The sequence below is a fragment of the Mustelus asterias genome, chromosome X (assembly GCF_964213995.1).
Source record: "Mustelus asterias chromosome X, sMusAst1.hap1.1, whole genome shotgun sequence".
Lineage (NCBI taxonomy): Eukaryota > Metazoa > Chordata > Chondrichthyes > Carcharhiniformes > Triakidae > Mustelus > Mustelus asterias.
In genome coordinates, this window is record NC_135834.1 from 179,888 (window position 1) to 199,050 (window position 19,163).

Genomic DNA, 19,163 nt, shown 5'->3' on the forward strand with positions numbered 1-19,163 from the left:
GCAGTAGCGATTGATACAACTGAGTGGTTCACTAGGCCATTTGATAGTCAACCACACTGCTGTGGGTCTGGAGTTGCATGTAGGCCAGACCAAGGGAAGGACGGCAGATTTCCTTCCCTAAAATACATTAGTGAACCACATGGGTTTTTCCGACAATCGGCAGTGGTTTCATGGTCATCAGTAGATTCTTAATTCCAGATATTTTTTATTGAATTCAAATTCCATCTTCTGGAATTTGGATTAGAACCCGGGTCCCCAGAACATGAGCTGAGTTTCTGGATTAATAGTCTAGCGATAATACCACTAGGCCATTATGAACAGGCAAAGATTCACTGTGTATGAACTGTATATCCATTACTTGCGATTAAGGGGGGGGTGCATGTAAAGTCATCGAGAATCAATATTCCATTCTTGGTTGTTCCTTTCAGTGTTGCATTTTTGTCTTTTTTGAAATTGGGATTGTTTTCTGGTGGGTTGCCGCTTGGCTGTCCAGTCACTGTGCTTTTTGCTTGAGGCTCTGAGAAATCGTCAGGAGAGCTGCTTTAAACGCAGTGGCAAGAGGAAAAAGAGCCAGTGTTGGGTTTGTTAAAACAACTGTGGAGCTATGACAAATTTATTGAACTTCTGCACCAAGATTTTCGCCCCTGGGTCGGGAGTGCAGATTCTGCCAGCTTGGCAAACAACCTTTAAAGGTAGCCCCTCGCAGGTCAGGCGGGGAGCTGAAGCAGGCGTCTGGGTGGGCGATTGTGAAATGAATCTGCAGGTGTTGGGCCTGCTGGTAAGCTGGGTACACGGCTGCCTCTGTGTTTAAATAATAAAATAAAAAGCATGCCTCCAAGCCTTCCCACCCCAACACACACTTCCTATGCCCAATACATGCCAACCTATGCAGACCCATGGCTCACACACCCCTATGCCAACTTAGTGCCCATTTATGCACCTCCCATGGCATCTCACATCCCAATGCAAATTTAAAACCCCTCTATCCAACCCAATTGCCCCATATTCCATGTTAGCTTTGTGCCAACCCATGCTCCCCCACCAATGCCAACTCAGCTAGTATCCTTGGACAGTTGCTTGACAGATTGGACACTTCCCAGATAGATTTGATGGCTGGAGAGCTCTTTAACATCTCCTGGACAGCTGGACATCTTTTTTACACTTTTGTCAATTCCAATGAGTTTGCACGTAAAATGTGCATAATCATGTTACATTTAACAATTGCAAAGGGTATCTTACTTGTCCCAAAGGTGTCCCAGGACCTTATTCAATGCGGTAGCTTACCTTCTGATGATCCATAGAAATCTCCTCTTACCTGTTCTAATCTCCACACTCTGGATTCCACACTCCTGTTCTTCCAAAATCCCATTTCAGTGGACACAGCTGGAAATTTACGTGGCCAGCTGCCTCCACAAATTCTGCATGTGTGGACCCTGGCCCGACTCCAGTCCCCACCCCTGTGGAAGATTTGAAATGCCGGGTTTGGGACTTAGAAATTTTGACCATTTCTGGGATTTTTGCCATGATTTTCAGAAATCATGAAAGTCCAGGCTGTAATCGAAACCCTGAGGTGTGTGTTCACCTTTACTAAAATGGCTGCCAGAGGAATTTGAAGGTCTAGGATTCCCTCTGGTGGCCAGAACATGGAGCTGCAGCACCCAGAACTGGCACATGAACAGGAACATCCTCTAGAAAAGGTGATGGGATATGTGTCAGATGTGGACACGATGAATGTTAAAAGCCTCCAACACTGTTGACAGAGGAGTTTTGAGTGGAGAGCTAATGTACCAATTTGAATAATTGTTTTCTCATTTGTAACACTGCGTAATGTCTGGTGTTTTCCTCCCGTGCTTTGTTTCTAGATTGTTGGTAAATCTAACACAGCCAGCACTTCTGTGTTTTGGGAAGGTTCCTGATAACCCTACCTCCAGACATCACTTTATGCAAGCGGTTACATATCTGCAACGGTACAAAGAGGCAAGTACATAAAGAAAGGAGAAGAGGCCAACCTTCTTTTGGAGTTTATGTCTGAACCTGAGACTCCAGTCAACTGCTTAATTGTCAGCTACATCTGGAGCAGCACGGCAGCGCAGTGGTTAGCACTGCTGCCTCCCAGCACCAGGGACCCGGGTTCGATTCCCGGCCTCGGGTCACTATCTGTGTGGAGTCTGCACGTTCTCCCCGTGTCTGCTTGGGTTTCCTCCGGGTGCTCCGGTTTCCACCCACAGTCTGAAAGACGTGCTGGGTAGGGGGCTTTGGCTATGCTAAATTGCCCCTTAGTATCAGGGGGACTAGCTAGGGTAAATGCATGGGGATAGGGCCTGGGTGGGATTGTAGTCGGTGCAGACTCGATGGACTGAATGGCCTCCTTTTGCACTGTAGGGATTCTTTGATTCTATGATCCAACAGAAGAATATTTCAAATCTCCTTACCTCATGGGAAACCGTCATTTTCATTTTTGGAAGCATCAAAAGGTTGTAGTAATGGAATACAATTATACAGGAGGAAGTGGCCCTGGTGTATGCTTATCTTGAGTAACACTCAGTCAACAAACCATCAGCCACAGTGACCTAAAGAGCTGGGGCACCTGGTTGGTTGGGGAGATACCTAACCCGTCAGAAACTAAAAGGTCATTTTATTGAGAAATGCAGTGGCTTCCAGTAGGATTATTTAGCATTGAAATCTAGAATGATTGCTAGCTTGTACCTAATTAATTGCACTTTATTTTGGAAGCAGTCTGAATGTTGAGTGTAATTAAACCATTGTATTTATGTTGTAGGCGTTTGCAGATGAAAAGGTGTTTGGAGTGCTCAGTGAAAAACTTTATCATCTCCTGCAGCTGGTAAGTGAAACTTTATTTAAAAAGAAAAACTGACCTGGGATAACTCAGTGGGTTAAAAAAAGCAGCCGCTGTGCTCCTCCGCCGTACACAGGTTTTGTTTCGGGTTGGTGCGGAGCTTGGTGATCTCGGGCAGCGTTGGTGTGGAGTGGCGATCACAGGCAGTACAGGATTCCAGTTCCTCCACTTGGTCTCAACCTTCCCTGGGCTAGGGAGGACAGAGAGGAATATGGTTTATTTATTTGTCACAAGTAGGCTGACGTTAACACTGCTATGAAGTTACTGTGAAAATCCCCTAGTCGCCACACTCTGGCGCCTGTTCGGGTACATTGAGGGAGAATTTAGCATGGCCAATCCACCCTAGCCAGCACGTCTTTGGACTGTGGGAGGAAACCGGAGCACCCGGAGGAAACCCACGCAGACACGGGGAGAACGTGCAGACTCCGCACAGACAGTGACCCGAGCCGGGAATCGAACCCGGGTCCCTGGTGCTGTGAGGCAGCAGTGTTAACCATTGTGTCACCGTGTCGCCCCGGACACAGGTTTCTGCTGCTGATTACTGTTCTCCTGCTGGAAACTACATGTGGACGTCCATTGAGGACAGGATTGAAGTGTTTATCTGCTGTCAATAAATACTCGTCACAAGAATTGCGCACATGGTTGTGAGGTTTTTTTCTCCCCCATTTAACACATGATGTTTCTGTAACAGGATTGGGAGCAGAGGCAGGAGGAGGATAATCTATTAATTGAAAGGATCCTGTTGCTGGTTCGAAATGTTCTACATGTACCCCATGATCCTGAGGAGGAGAAGGTATGAGGAGAGATTGGTCCGACTGGGCCTGTATTCACTAGAGTTTAGAAGGATGAGAGGAGATTTGATTGAAAAATTGTAACAGGGCTGGACAGACTAGATGCAGGGAGGATGTTTTCCCTGCTTGGGGAACCTAGAACCAGAGGACACAGTCTCAGGGTAAGGGCTAGACCAATTAGGGCGGAGATGAGGAAGAATTTCTTCAATCAAAGGGTCGCGAACCTGTGGAATTCTCTATGATATTCTTATGATCATGTAATTTTTTACTTTCCATTATGTACCTAATCTGCATCATTGTGCAGTTGCTGTTTTTGCAACGAAATGTCACAGTTCTAGATTCTTGGTTAGGTCAGGAAAATAATTAAAAGTAGCACAGATCTATAACTGACGTGACTTGGGTGTATATTGGAAGCATCGCAAATGGCAGTAACAAACCTCAGTTGAAAGCTACAGTGCACCATACTGTATGGTATTTTTCAATACTGTTGGGGAAACGGATGAAATATGACGGGTTTCTCCTCAGATTGAGAGATTAAACTAGTCTCTCCTTTTGTTTTATTGAAAATTCCTCAATTGTATTAAGTCTCCAATCCCAAGAACCGATTGAAGTGGGAATTACGGTATCCACATCACTGAAATTTCAGAAACTTGCTGGCCTATCTGTTCTGTATCTTGTTTAGTCACAAGCTGTAAAATCAATACTAAACCCTTTTTTTTGAGTAAATTAACTCTTCATCAATGATAAAACTGTTGAAAGGTTCCCTCATCAAGAATAATACCCTCAGTAAATTATTTCCCTTCTTCTGCAATCATTGGAGCTTGGTTCCATGTGCTGGAAGCAGTCACCTCACTCAAGTGGCTATTCTTTATAGAATGTTAGACACAAAAGGAGGTCATTTGGCCCATCATGTCTGCCGATTTTTTCCAGCACCAACTCAACTGGCCGCATTCCCCAGTGCTTTTCCTTACAACCCTACAATTTTTTTTTTTCACTTCCAAGTAATCATTTCCCTTTCAAATCCCTGATGAATCTGCCTCCACCACACTCTTGGACAGTGTATTGCAGATCTTAACCACTCACTGTGTTTTTAAAAAAAAACTTTTTTCCTCCTGTTGCCTTTCTGTCCTTTTGCAAGTCACCATAAATCGATGTCCCCTGGCTCTTGACCCTTTCTGCCAGTGGGGATGGTTTCTCCCTATTTACACTGTCCAGACCATCGTGATTTTGAACGCCTCCATCAAATCTCCTCTCAGCCTTCTCTTCTCAAAGGAGAGCAACTCCCGCTTCTCCAGTCTATCCATGTAACTGAAGTCACTCATTCTTGGGACAATTTGTGTAATTTGTTCTGCACTCTCTCTAATGTCTCCACATCTATCCCAAAGTGTGGTGCACAGAATTGGACACAAAACACTTCTAGCATCAAACCTTCCTGTATGCCTCAATGCAATACTCTGTGAACTTACTTACTGGGGCATCCAGAATGTTCTTTATGCTGAGGCTGAGTGTAAAGGCAGGTGACAGGCTCCCGGGTCATAGCCATTACTACAATACAAAAGAAAAATGTGAATGATTCTGATGAAAGGTCACCTCGACCTGAAACGTTAACCCCGTTCTCTTCACAGATCCTGTCTGAGCAGCTGTTTCCAGCATTTTTTTGTTTCTTGGCCAGTACTTCCATGTTACAAGGAGATAGATAGAAATGGCTTTTTTTTAAAAAAAGACCATGTAACTTGGCAAACAAGTTCTCTAAACCATTACAACATCTTGATTATGTTGTATTTCTTGAGTTTGCTTTTTGAGTGGAATTTTGCTTATTCTGTTGTTTATGCTCATTTTTATTTTCCACGCAGAATATTGATGATGATGCCAGTGTGCATGACAAGGTGTTATGGGCGATGCACATGAGTGGGATGGATGATCTGATTAAGTTTCTAGCTACTTCCCAGGAGGAGCAACAGTGGGCCATGCACATACTGGAAATAATCTCCCTCATGTTCAGAGATCAGGTTCGTGCTGAATCATGCACAGTGCGGGGGAGGGGGAAGTAGAAGAAATGGAGCCTGATTAGGGAGAATGCTGTTTTAGCTTCAATCAGAAGAACTCTTTCATACCAGCGCGCAATGGAATGGTGAACACCCTTTGGTACCCACTTCTCTGCTCACATTCCCTGATTTGAGCAGTGTTGCTGTAGGAAATAGAGGCTGTGTGGGAGTCTTGACTCAGTGGGTAGAACTCTTGCCTCTTGAATCAGGAGATTGTGCTTTCAAATTCCACTCCAAAGACTTCCAGTGGGAGTACTGAGGTAGCACCATTCTGTGGGACGTGCGTTTTTGAGATCAAACTTGGATCTGTCTGTCCTCTTGCATGGATGGCAAGGATACCTTGATACTATTTCAAACAAGAACAGGAGAGTTATCCCCGGTGTCCTGTCCAATATTTATCCCTCACTCAACATCACAAAAACAGATGATCTGCTCATTATCACATTGTTGTTTTTGGGACCTTGCTCGGTGCAAATAGCTTGTTGTGTTTCCTACATTATGACAGTGACTGCACTTCAAATGTGCTTAATTAATTGTAAAGCACTTGGGGACCTCTTCAGGTCATGAAAAGCACTATATAAATGCAAGTTTTTAACTCTTTGTGTACCTCAGTAAGGAGAGAATTGTCCCAAGCTGCTCTTAAGTATGTCCCAGTGGCATTCGCAAAGGCCTGAAAGCAGGTTTGATTTGTTTTTGTTATTTTATTATCATTGAATTTTGTTAAGATCCTGAGGCCAGTTGTAATATGCGTCCATTGCCCTCTCTGAAATTGGTGCAGGTCAAGCATTGAATCTAAGGACCGACCTTTTCTGTACCTTGGTCAGGCATGTACCAACTGAGCTACTACCAGCACAAAAATCACCACTCTAGGAGTGACACAAACACGTCCTTGACAAAGAAAACGTAGACTTTCTTTGTCACTGCTCAGTTTTGGCAAATGGAGTGGGAGAAATTTGAATAGCGTGATAACTTGGGAATTTGTCCTATAGAAACCTGACCAGCTTGCCACTACAGGGCAAGCAAAAACTGTGAAGGAGAAGGAGGATGAGTCCAGAGAGCTCGAAATCTTAAAGCAGAGAGAGCTGGCTGCAAAGAAGAAAAGAACTTTTGAAAGAGGCACCAGGTGAGAATCAAGATGGGTGAAATATTTGAGATTTTGTGTTGCAGAGAGCCCTTTTGCTCAGAGCAGAGTGCCGTGCTTGATTTGAAAGGCGCATGGGTTGAAGAATTGGTACCACCATGTTGTAGTCCTGTCTCCTATCTGAATTCCCTTCAAGTGCTAGAAGCCTAGAAAGCGAGGTAGAGAGGTGTCGGGGAGAGTATTTCAGAGCTTGGGGCAGCACGGTGGCACAGTGGGTTAGCACTGCTGCCTCACAGCTCCAGGGACCCGGGTTCGATTCCCGGCTTGAGTCACTGTCTGTGTGGAGTTTGCACATTCTCCCCGGGTTTCCTCCGGGTGCTCCAGTTTCCTCCCACAGTCTGAAAGACGTGCTGGGTAGGTGAATTGGCCGTGCTAAATTCTGCCTCAGTGTAACCCGAACAGGCGCCGGAGTGTGGGCGACTAGGGGGATTTTCACAGTAACTACACTGTGAATGTAAGCCTACTTGTGACTAATAAATAAAGTTTAAACTTTAGGCAACTGAAGGCGTGGCCACTAATGGTAGAGCAATTACAATTGGAAATTAGAGGAGTGTAGCTATCTTGTAGAGTTTTTTAATTTGTTCATGGGATGTGGGTGTTACTAGGCCAGTGTTTATTGTTCATTCCTAATTGCCCTTGAGAAAGTGGTGGTGAGCTGCCGCCTTGAACAGCTGCAGCCCCTGTGGTGTAGGTGCACCTACAGTGCTGTTAGGGAGAGAGGTTTAGGATTTTGACTCTGTGACAGTGAAGGAATGATATATTTCCAAGTCAGGATAGAGAGTGACTTGGAGGGGAATTTGCAGATGGTCTTCCCATGTATCTGCTGCTCTTGCTCTTCTAGACGGTAAGGTGCTGTCTGAGGAGCCTTGGTGAGTTGCTGCCGTGCATCTTGTAGATGGTGCACACTGCTGCCACTGAGCCTTGGTGGTGGAGGGAGTGAATGTTTAAGGTGGTTGATGGAATGCCAATGAAGCGGGGCTGCTTTGTCCTGGGTGATTTTGAGTTTCTTGAGTGTTGTTGGAGCCGCACCCATCAAGGCAATTGGAGAGTATTCCATCATAGGAGGTCAAGATAGATCATCCACTCAGGTTGTGGGGCTGGAGGAGATTGCAGAGATAGGAGGGGCAAGGACATGGAGGGATTTGAAAACATGGATTAGAATTTAAAAGTCAGGGTGTTGCTTAGCCAGGAGCCACTAGTTAGGCGAGCACAGGACTGATAGGGGAACAAGACTTACTACGTATTAAAACACAAGCAGCAGAATCGATTAGAAATACAAAATATTTGGAAATGTCTTTCTCTTAAAGCCTCCAGTGAGAAAGGATCGTTTACCAAGCTGACAAAATAAGACAGAGTAACATTAAGAGGTTTGCGCTGAAGGATTTAATACTTTTATGTTGTTGTACCCTTGCACTGTTGAAGAATAAACCTTTGACAGAGATTTACTCATTCAGGTATTTGGATTTTTAACTGCTGATAAGAGGCATGATTTGGAATTTGAGTCTTGACTGAAAATTCCATTCAAAACACTTCCTCCTCCTTCAGAATTTTGTCTTGTAGGACGCAGGGAAAGCAAATTCATCCTCTGATGAATTAGTTGATCTCCAAAGTGATAGATATCCAAAATGGATTGTACTTCATTCTTCCTAACCCGGGTTGTTGGGAGTGGGGAGTGACGGGTCAGACAGCAACCGTACACTCTATTATATGTAAGGCTTCTGTATAGAAACATTAAGTGATGTTTCTTTTTTTTTTTGTCAAATATTTTCTCACTGTGCCATTCTCAGCAATGCTACAGCATAAGCTATTATTAACGCAAGAGCAGGTGAAGATGAGCAGCTTTCCTTCTGTCCCTGCTCTTCCTACCCGCAGGGAAGCTTGGGTACGGACTTGCATCAGATCACTCAGTCTACCTACCCTTTCCCAACAAACATTGCTGTTTTATTTAAATCCCAGGCAAACAGATTGTTGATCCAAAAAAGGGCACAAATATTGAAATGGAAGATTTTTTTTTAGACTGTGATCTCTTGTTTACCAAGTGTGTACTTTGTTTGTTTTAGACATTCTCGTTTTGGGGGGACATACCTCATACAAGGCTTGAAGTCGATTGCAGACCGAGATGTTGTTTGCCACATGGGTGTCCACAAAGTGAGTGAAAGTATTACAGATATTAAGGAGTTTTAAAGAAGTTATATTCTACCATTTACTACACTCCCTTTTACCAACTCTGCCAACCAGTTCAGGTAGGTTAAAAGGCAACAGCTTAAATGATGTCTTAACTGTAATATTTCAGAGTATTTTGAAGCAATATTCCAGGGTAAGGCCATTCATTGTCTTTATTCTTGATTATTATCAGTTTGCAAAAACCTAGTATCAAACATTTCAAATCAAAGTCACCAGCATCTTGAGGGCAATTAGGAATGGGCATTAAACACTGGCATTGCCAGTGACGGCCACATCCCCTGAATGAATTAACTAAAAGTAAGTCCTTGTTCTCTTGCACGAAAGACGGCAGCCTCGATCTGCAGGGTGTTCTTGGTGGTAGGTTTTTAAACTCTACGCAATAGAAGTTTCAATGACATTACTAAATTACGATACAAGTGAAAAATCTGAATTTAATCATATTTATAATGTTTGTGGTTGTTAATGTTTATTGACAGCTTTAATAATTCCTTTGGTAGTTAGTTGTATCATATTATTCCCTCTGAATATGTGCTGTTTTTGGAAAAAGAGTAAATAGCATAATTGGATGTCCCATGGTGCCAGTTCAGTAACTGGCATATGTTGTTCCAATTTTTTATTTTCTTCTGCCAGACCCATTTTATGTAATTTTAGAAAGAATGTGTCACAGCTGAATTTGATCCTTGCTCACTAGATCTGCACACTCGCCCTCTATCCAATGGCATTAGAAAATAGTGATCAGGAGACAGAATTCTGGCAGTATTTTCTTCTTCTCGTTTGGCATGCCTTCCCCCTTCACATAGAATAACTTGCTTTTGTACAGTGCCTTTAACATAGTAACATGTTGCAAGTGCTTACATACAAATAGCCCAAGAGCAATGTGGCCCAGCTAATTCAGCACAAACTGGGGATGGAGCCTGGGGCCACTTGGTCGGCTCTGTATCACACGAGTGATATTTCTCTCTATTGCAGTTGTAAAATCCATCAATGCAATGATGATTTTGGTTCCTCTGCTGTTTGGCATCGTAGAAATCCATCATCATGTTTAGAATTGCCAGAACAAGTTACTCAGAGATCAGACACTGATTGTGTTCAAAGCTAAATGCGCACACTCTACCCACAGCGAGACAGACCACTTACCCAAGGTCATAGGTTGGCCAAGGCTCACAGGCCCACAGTGCAACGTGTGCACTGCTAGAGTCTGAAACATACAGCTAACCTTTGTAGAATACTGGTAAACTTATTTGGCTAAAAGCACTCTTTTTAGGGCATTAGTTATCTGGAGCTGAGTGTAAAGAATCCATGCCCCCAGTGACGGCCATACCCCTCCAGGTTTCATTAGTGAGTCAGGCTGACTGATCTATCAACTGTGTCCTGCAATACTGCAGAGGTTACGGAGATTACAGAATCCTGACACACAGTATTGACTTGATTCCAAACTGTCATCACCAGGTGGGGTATCTCGAAGCTATCTTTATCTCACATACCTTGCTTAGATTTGCTTTTTTTTTCACCTACCCCTCGACCAGATTAGAAATTATTGAACACTTTTATTAATGTCATTCATATGTTATCCTATTACTGAGTCTCTTCCTTCTTCGAAGGGCATTCTAAATTAATAGAAAACTCAAAAAAAAATTTAAATTGCCCATGTAATTTTCCCCATGGCGCTCTCAATGTTATTGTGTTGGACCATTTGTACACTACAGTATGTGAGCTGGAGTAAGCTCAGGGCAGGAGGTGTAGTAAGTTTATTTTTCACTCCGTTGCTTAATCAGTTTCAACATTTAATATTCTAATCATCTTTTTAGTTGAAAAATTACAGCCATGACTGTGGCAAGAAGATTAACAGAGTGCCAAAAAGGAAACAAGCAGCAAAAGAGGTGGAGAGTAAGCGACGCTCAGCTCTGAATGTCAGGCTGTTCCTGAAGGAATTCTGTGTCGATTTCTTGGAGAATTGTTACAACCGGCTCATGTATGTGGTAAAGGTATGTTTGAGATGAGAATGAGAACCATTCCTTTTTTATTCTTTTATGGGAAGAGGGCAGCGCTTGCAAGACCAGCATTTGTTGCCCATCCCCATTACCTTTGAGAAGCTGGTGGCGAGCTGCCTTCTTGAACTGCTGCAGTCAATGTGATGCAAATGCACCCGCAGTGCTGTTAGGGAGGGAGTTCCTGGATTTCGATCCAGTGATGTGAAAGAACAGCAATAGTTCCAAGTCAGGATGCCGCCTCGCCTGGAGGGGAACTTGCAAAGTGATAGTGTTCCAGTGAGTGCTGCCCTTATCCTTTTACATGGTAGTGGTTTGGGAGGTGTTGTTGAAGGTGTCCTGGCTGGTTGCTACAGTGCATCTTAAAAATGTACATTGTTGCCTCTGTGCGACCATGATGGAGGGAGTGAATGCTGAAGGTGGTGGACAGGATGCTAATCAAGCGGAGGCTGCTTCGCCCTGAATGGTGTTGAGCTTCTCGAGTGTTGTCGGAGCTGCGCTCATCCAGGCAAGTGGAGAGCATTCCATCACACTCCTGACTTGTGTTTTGTAGATAGTGGACAGGCTTTCAGGAGTTAGGAGTTGAACTATTCGCCTCTGACTTGCTGTTGTAGTCACAGTATTTATATGGCAGTAATGCCATTAAATGCCAAGAGGTGATGTTTAGATTCTCTCTTGTTGGAGATGGCCATTGCCTGGATACTTGTGTGGCGTGCATGTTACTTACCACTTGTTAGCCCAAGCCTGGATATTGTCCAGATCTTGCTGCACATGGATATGGACTGCTTCAGTATCTGAAGAGTCACGAATGGCGCTGAACATTGTGCATTCATCAGCGAACATCCCCACTTCTGACCTGATGGAAGGAAGGTCATTGATGAAGCAGCTAAAGACTGTTGGGCCTAGAACACTAACCCTGAGAAGCAAGATAGTGTCCTCTTTCTCCTCCTGAAAGATTTGCATATTAATAAACAGCAGTGACCTCAAAAGTTTTATTTAAACAGCAGGCATAAAGAAACTTTGCTTCATATAATAGGGAGTTCTAGTTAATGTGTGAATCTTGCTATTAGGATTCTTTTGAAAATATGCCAGCTTGGGTCCTTCCTATTATTAGTGAGACCTAAGCATTCCGGTGGCTACTCAGAGAACTGGGAGAGGTCTTCTTACTCTCTGGTAAAGTGCAAAGTGCCCTCTTTCTTGGAGAGGTGAACTGGAGGGACTCTGATGGAGATGTCACAGGTAGAAGTGACTGAAATAATGCAAACAGGAATTGGACGTTTAACCTATTGGGGTGTGCTCTTTCCATTCCTAGGACAACCTTATTCGTGAGAAGGCACAGCAGTTTGATGAGACCTACTACCTCTGGGCCATGTCATTCTTCATGGAGTTTAACCGGGTACACAGATTCTGTCCTGAACTGGTGTCGGAGACGGTCAGCATTCGAGCATTTCACTTTGTGGAGCGCAATATCACCAACTACTACGAGATGATGCTGACTGATAAGGCAGCGGCCAGTTCCTGGTCAAGACGGTACAGTGGATTCATTCCAGCAGTCGAAGTTGTGAGACTGCTGGGTTTATCAACCATTTCTATTAACTTGAGTGGGGGTAGAGATAAAATGTCAGACACACTTTGCTTCTCTTAGATTCCACCCTGTTGCATTTATCATATTTGTTTGTTTTTCCTCATTCAGTTTTATCCACCTTTCTTTCATTTACTTTTCCTGGGGTACAGTCCTGGATCTTTGTTACATTGCTGCAGTGGAAACCCTGACTTTTTATTCCATGCGTATTTCCAGTGCTGTCCTGATATTGGATAGTTCAGGACAGACTAGATTGTACCTAGGATGTTCTTGGACCTCTTGCCCAATTCTGCATGTGCACTCACTCAGCCGTTGGGGTAGCTTTGACAAATTATTTTTGTCTGTGTCTCCGTGACTGTATCATCACCTGCCATTCCATTCCTTCTAAAATACAGCTTCAAACACACAGCAAGCTCTGGTTTCTGGTGTGAGTCATGTAATGGAAAATCTTTGCCTAACTTGTTAGTGCCAAAGTGCAATTACTCCGAATCTTTCTACAGTCCAAGGGTGAAATTGGTGAAACATTTGTCTTCACTACCTTTGTGTCACGCTATACTCTGCTTCATCCAATATGCGACCAAAAAAAAGTGACAACTTGTACTTCAGTTAAAACTCCTCTTCTCTTCTTTCAGAATGCACCTAGCACTGAAAGCTTACCAAGAACTGCTCAATACAATCAACGAAATGGACCACTCCAAAGATGGAAATCTGCGCGAGAGTGCCAGAGTTATCAAATGTAGGATTTTTTTTTTAAAGGTGCTATAAAGTTCCAGTTTGCAATGTGTACTTGAATACAAGTGTTTGACCTGAGAAGCTCGCTCTGCCTTCAAGCTGTTAACTTCTGCTTTCTTATGGTTCCATGGATTGTCTCTGGTACCTCGTGCCTTTTATTCATGTGCGAACCTAGCCCAGGGTGCTGTATGGACCACATTGCAGCATCTGTCTTGATCTAGTTGTTGGAGTGGCTCAAAGGGTACACGCTGGTGTCTCTGTGCGTAACAGACTGCCAGCAGTTGGATTGCTTTGCTGCAAAATGCTGCATGTCTTATGGTAAGCAGATTTAGGACTGAGTTGAGAAAGAACTTCTTCACACAAAGGGTGAAGAACCCTTTGTGTGAAGAAGTTCTTCCTCAACTCAGTCCTAAATCTGCTTACCATAAGACATGCAGCATTTTGCAGCAAAGCAATCCAACTGCTGGCAGTCTGTTACGCACAGAGACACCAGCGTGTACCCTTTGAGCCACTCCAACAACTAGATCAAGACAGATGCTGCAATGTGGTCCATACAGCACCCTGGGCTAGGTTCGCACATGAATAAAAGGCACGAGGTACCAGAGACTTTTTATTTTCTCTCCCCTTTATTCCTGTGCTGAGCTGCTTATCTCAGCTGTGCCACTATTGGGAAGTTCCACACAGTGCTGGACAATTCCTGACAAGGAATGGTGCATGCTTTTAACAGCTATATTGATGGTGCTGTGGTACAAGGTCACCTAGTATAAGGAGAATGGTCATTGAGAGGGCATCTTAGCCTCTTCAGGATCATTTCTTCAACAGCAGGGAAGATGTTGATCCTCTTTAATTTGTAAAGAGGAGTTTCCTCTCCCCACCCTTTCCCGTTTAAACAAACAAGTCAATATTGTTCTCAAGTTAATGCCCAAGACAAGGGACTTTAGTTCCATACAGAGACTAGAGAAAGTGTTCACCTTGGAGCAGAGAGGGTTAAGAGAAAATGGTGGAAATAATTTACATAAAGGGATTGCATGGTTAAAAGCTCGTATATCAAAGGACACGGCTTTCATTTTAAAATCTGCATACCCAATTGGCTGACGATTTTATGTCTTGTTCCATTTCCAGGTAATATCTTCTATATTATGGAATTCCGGGAGTTATTCTTAACGTTATTCCGAAAATATGACGCAACCAAGCAACCCAAATCCTTCCTGAAGGACCTCATTGAAACTACCCATCTGTTCATCCGGATGATCGAGAAATTCTGTAAAGGCAAAAATAACCTTTTTGTGCAGGTAATGGTTGTGTTTGACTTGCACACTGAGCTTTACTTTTTAAATCACTTCCACACTTCTCCAGATTTGATGGTTGTTGCTTTCAGGGCAAGGTTTTTTTTTAAAGTTTTATTTCCTTTCCCGAAGGTGTAAACTTTCTTCTGGGGAATGTCCCCCCACCCAGTTTCTCACCAAAACTGTTATTATTCTGTGAGTATTGACGGTCTGTTTGGCTGATCAAGCCTGGTCCTGCCCTTTCCTAGTGTCATTGCAGACTTTAGGTTTGCTTTTCCAACCAGTAAACTGAGGTCAGCAAGTTCAGCGCAGACCAAGAATTACTGAATCTACCTCTGTACCACATGGTTCACCAACCTATAGAGTTACCTGGGGAGTTTACTGTAAAGCAAATTTCTGGAGGAAAAAAATGTGCTTTTGGGCCTCATTGATTCTTCCTCCAGATGTTGCTATAGCTGCATTTGTAAGATCACTGAAAATCAGGATGAAATCAGAAACAGCAACTTTCATTTACGTAGCAGCTTCAGCATAGTAAAATCACCCCAAGGCACTTCACAGGAGTGTTATCAGACAACGCATTGACACCGAATCACATGAGATATTGGGGATGAATGACCAAAAGCTCGGTCAAAGGGACAGGTTTTAAATGCCCTAAAGGAAAGGTGTAGAGGTTTGAGGAGAGAATTCTAAAGCCTGGGGCCCAGGTATCTTAAGGCAAGGCTGCCAATGGTGGAGCGATGGAAATCGGGAGATGCACAAGAGGCCAGAATTTAAAGAGAGCAGAGATTTAGGAGGGTTGCAGGGAGTGGAGGGATGGTGAGAGGCAATGGAGGGGTTCAAAATGCAAGACTTGGTGTCTGGTACCAATTTGTTGCTCCGATTGCTGCTGTTTGATTATTCCCTGTTTGTTGAAACAGAAAAAGAAACCCAAAAGGAAGAAGCCAAAAGCAAAACCACTTGCTTCTACTTCAGAAAAGTCCCAAGAAGAACTTGAGGAAATGTGGAAACTGACTTTGGAGCAGCTTGACAAGTGTGCGGAGGTATGAGACCCCCTTTGAGTAGCTCATTGTAATAATTGGTACTGCTGAAGAACAGACAAATCTATTTGTTGAGCACTCTAGTCAAGAGTTGGAATGTTCCTTCAATGACAGAATTTTTTTTCCTGAAGGGTCTAACATGTACTGGAGTATGGTTTCACAGACATTGGCTGTCCTCCGTACCAAACCTAAATAGCCCTTCTTCACTTATGAGTCTTGATGGTAAATGTCAGTAGAATATTTACCCAAAGAGGGAGGCATATCAATCAAGTTTGGAATATTGTGTGCAGTTCTGGTCACCTCACTATAAGAAGGATGTGGAAGCGCTGGAAAGAGTGCAGAGGAGATTTACCAGGATGCTGCCTACGTAAATGAAAGGTCTTATGAGGAAAGGTTGAGGGAGCTAGGGCTGTTCTCTCTGGAGCGGAGGAGGCTGAGGGGAGACTTAATAGAGGTTTATAAAATGATGAAGGGGATAGATAGAGTGAACGTTCAAAGACTATTTCCTCGGGTGGATGGAGCTATTACAAGGGGGCATAACTATAGGGTTCGTGATGGGAGATATAGGAAGGATGTCCGAGGTAGGTTCTTTACGCAGAGTGGTTGGGGTGTGGAATGAACTGCCTGCAGTGATAGTGGAGTCAGACACTTTAGGAACATTTAAGCGGTTATTGGATAGGCACATGGAGCACACCAGGATGATAGGGAGTGGGATAGCTTGATCTTGGTTTCAGATAAAGCTCGGCACAACATCGTGGGCCGAAGGGCCTGTTTTGTGCTGTACTGTCCTATGTTCTATGTTCTAAGTTGGATTGTGACCTTGCCTGGTATCTGTGCAATACCTTACAGCAATGAACAGTGCCCAGGGATCAGGGGCAGGATCTTCATTATTGTAGTCTGTGATCAACCAACTCAAAACAAACCAAGGTTGAACCTGGTCTTTGGGGGATTAACGTATCAGAATGAGGGGACATTTATATAAGATGAAATAGATGAAAGAAAAAGTTTGTTTTCATATAAAATGTCTTTCACGATCATACAATCTCCCAAAACACCTCGCATCAAATGAAGTAAGTTTGAAGTGTAGTCACTGTTGCAGGAAATGCAGGAAAGACAATTAGTTCATAGCAAGGTCCCACAAACAAGAAAGCAATAAGCGACCAGATAATTTGTTATAGTGATGTTGGTTGACAGATAAATGTTGGTCACAGGTTACTGGAAAAAATCCTTGCTTTTGTTTTTGAACCAGTGTGTTGGGAGCTTTTATATCTGCCTGAGAGACAGGACAGGACTTTGGCTTAATATCTCATCAAAAAGACAGCACCTCAGAGTGCAGCACCCTCTAAGTGCTGGCCTGGTTATGTGCTCAAATCTCTGGTCTGAGGCTTGAACTTTGACTGATGTGGGAGTATGGCCTAGTGCTATTATCGTTAAACTATTAATCCAGAAACTCAACTAATGTTCTGTGGACCCGGGTTCGTATCCTGCCATGGTAGATGATGGAATTTGAATTCAATAAAAAATATCTGGAATTAAGAATCTACTGATGATCATGAAACCATTGTCGGAAAAACCCATCTGGTTCACTAATGTCCCTTTAAGGAAGGAAGTCTGGCCTACATGTGACTCCAGAGCCACAGCAATGTGGTTGACTCTCAACAGACCTTCAAGGGCAACTAGGGATGGGCAATAAATACTGGCCAGCCAGCGATGCCCACGTCCCACAAATGAATTTTTAAAAAATGACTGATTAGCCACAGCAGAATTCTGGAGAGCAGGAGAAACGTTTTTTTGTGCAGAAGGTTGTGAGACTGCTGTGCAATACCTGAGGTAACAATTGAATCAGAATCCATGTTAACATTTAAGAATAAGTTAGACGGGTACTTGAAGGAAGGGGGGAATTAAAGGAATATGTGAATTGCTTGATTGGGCTGAGTGTCAAAGTGAATTGAACCTATGCCACATCACTAGATGGTGTGCCTTGGTACTCCACTTTTTAAAAAAGCCAAATGCATTTCCCACAACCACACACATGAGTGCTTGATATCTAAGCTCTCTGCATTCTGTTGCAAAAATCTGGTTCATAATTCATGTGTTATCGAAATGAGGGGACTGAGAGCGAGGAGGTTAGCTCGCAAATAGATAAGGAATGTAGACAGGGTAAGAGGGAGGTTAGACGAGTGAGGGAGAAGGGAAGTGCTCAGGCTGAAGGTCTGAGATGTGTCTATTTTAATGCCAGGAGTGTAGTGAATAAAGTGGATGAGCTTGGAGCGTGGATTGCTGCTTCGAATTGTGATGTGGTGGCCATTACGGAGACTTGGATGTCTCAGGGACAGGACTGGGTGCTTCAGGTGCCAGGTTTTAGATGTTTCAGGAAGGACAGGGAGGGAGGCAAGAGAGGGGGGGGAGTGGCACTGTTGATCAGGGATAGTGTCACGGCTGTAGAGAAGGTGGACGCCGTGGAGGGACTGACTACGGAATCTCTGTGGGTGGAGGTTAGGAACAGGAAGGGGTCGGTAACTTTGCTGGGTGTTTTCTATAGGCCGCCCAATAGTAACAGAGATGTTGAGGAGCAGATGGGGAAACAGATCCTGGAGAGATGTAGGAATAACAGAGTTGTCGTGATGGGAGATTTTAATTTCCCAAACATAGATTGGAATATCCCTAGGGCTAGGGGTTTGGATGGAGAGGAGTTTGTTAGGTGTGTCCAGGAGAGTTTCCTGACACAGTATGTGGATAAGCCTACTAGAGGAGAGGCTGTTCTTGATCTGGTGCTGGCTAATGAACCTGGACAGGTGGAGGATCTCTCGGTGGGTGAGCATCTTGGGGATAGCGATCATAATTCTATCTCCTTCACGATAGCATTGGAAAGAGATAGGGTCAGGCAGGCTAGGAAAGTGTTTCTCTGGAGTAAAGGGAAATACAGTGTCATCAGGGAGGAAATTAGACGGGTAAATTGGAAGGAGGCATTCTTGGGGAAAAGTACCGAAGGAAAGTGGAGGATTTTCAAGGAATGTTTGTCTGGAGCTCTGCATGACAACGTTCCGATGAGACAGGGGGGTGTTGGTAGGGTACGGGAACCGTGGTGCACGAAGGTTGTGATGAACCTGGTGAATAAGAAAAGAGAGGCGTACAGAAGGTTCAGAGAGCTAGGAGGTGTTAAGGATTTAGAGGAGTATACGCGATGTAGGAAGGAGCTTAAGAAGGAAATTAGGAGAGCGAGAAGGGGTCATGAGAAGACCTTGGCGGGTAAGATTAAGGAGAATCCCAAGGCTTTCTACAAATATGTCAAGAGTAAAAGGATGAGATGTGAAGGCATAGGACCCTTAAAAGGTGAAGGGGGAAAAGTTTGTGCGGAACCGTTAGAAATGGCGGAGCTGCTTAATGAATACTTTACCTCGGTATTCACGGTGGAAAGGGATCTGGGTGGTTGTACTGCTGGATTGCGGAGGACAGAAAGGATCGAGCATGTGGACATAAAGAAAGAGGATATGTTGGAACTATTGAATGGCATCAAGGT

At 43.8% G+C, this 19,163-nt stretch overlaps 1 protein-coding gene across 3 annotated transcripts in view; it reads left to right on the forward strand.

Annotated features, from left to right (window-relative positions):
* LOC144481917 (E3 ubiquitin-protein ligase NRDP1) overlaps window positions 1-19,163 on the forward strand; it is an 87,099-nt gene that overhangs the window by 49,225 nt on the left and 18,711 nt on the right. For all 3 annotated transcript variants that reach the window (XM_078201080.1, XM_078201082.1, XM_078201081.1), the window contains exons 4-14: window positions 1,863-1,977; window positions 2,780-2,842; window positions 3,549-3,650; window positions 5,502-5,657; window positions 6,683-6,816; window positions 8,895-8,982; window positions 10,827-11,003; window positions 12,319-12,536; window positions 13,221-13,324; window positions 14,443-14,612; window positions 15,524-15,646. In XM_078201080.1, coding sequence (XP_078057206.1) covers window positions 1,863-1,977; window positions 2,780-2,842; window positions 3,549-3,650; window positions 5,502-5,657; window positions 6,683-6,816; window positions 8,895-8,982; window positions 10,827-11,003; window positions 12,319-12,536; window positions 13,221-13,324; window positions 14,443-14,612; window positions 15,524-15,646 — 1,450 coding nt within the window. The remainder of the gene's footprint in view (window positions 1-1,862; window positions 1,978-2,779; window positions 2,843-3,548; window positions 3,651-5,501; window positions 5,658-6,682; window positions 6,817-8,894; window positions 8,983-10,826; window positions 11,004-12,318; window positions 12,537-13,220; window positions 13,325-14,442; window positions 14,613-15,523; window positions 15,647-19,163) is intronic.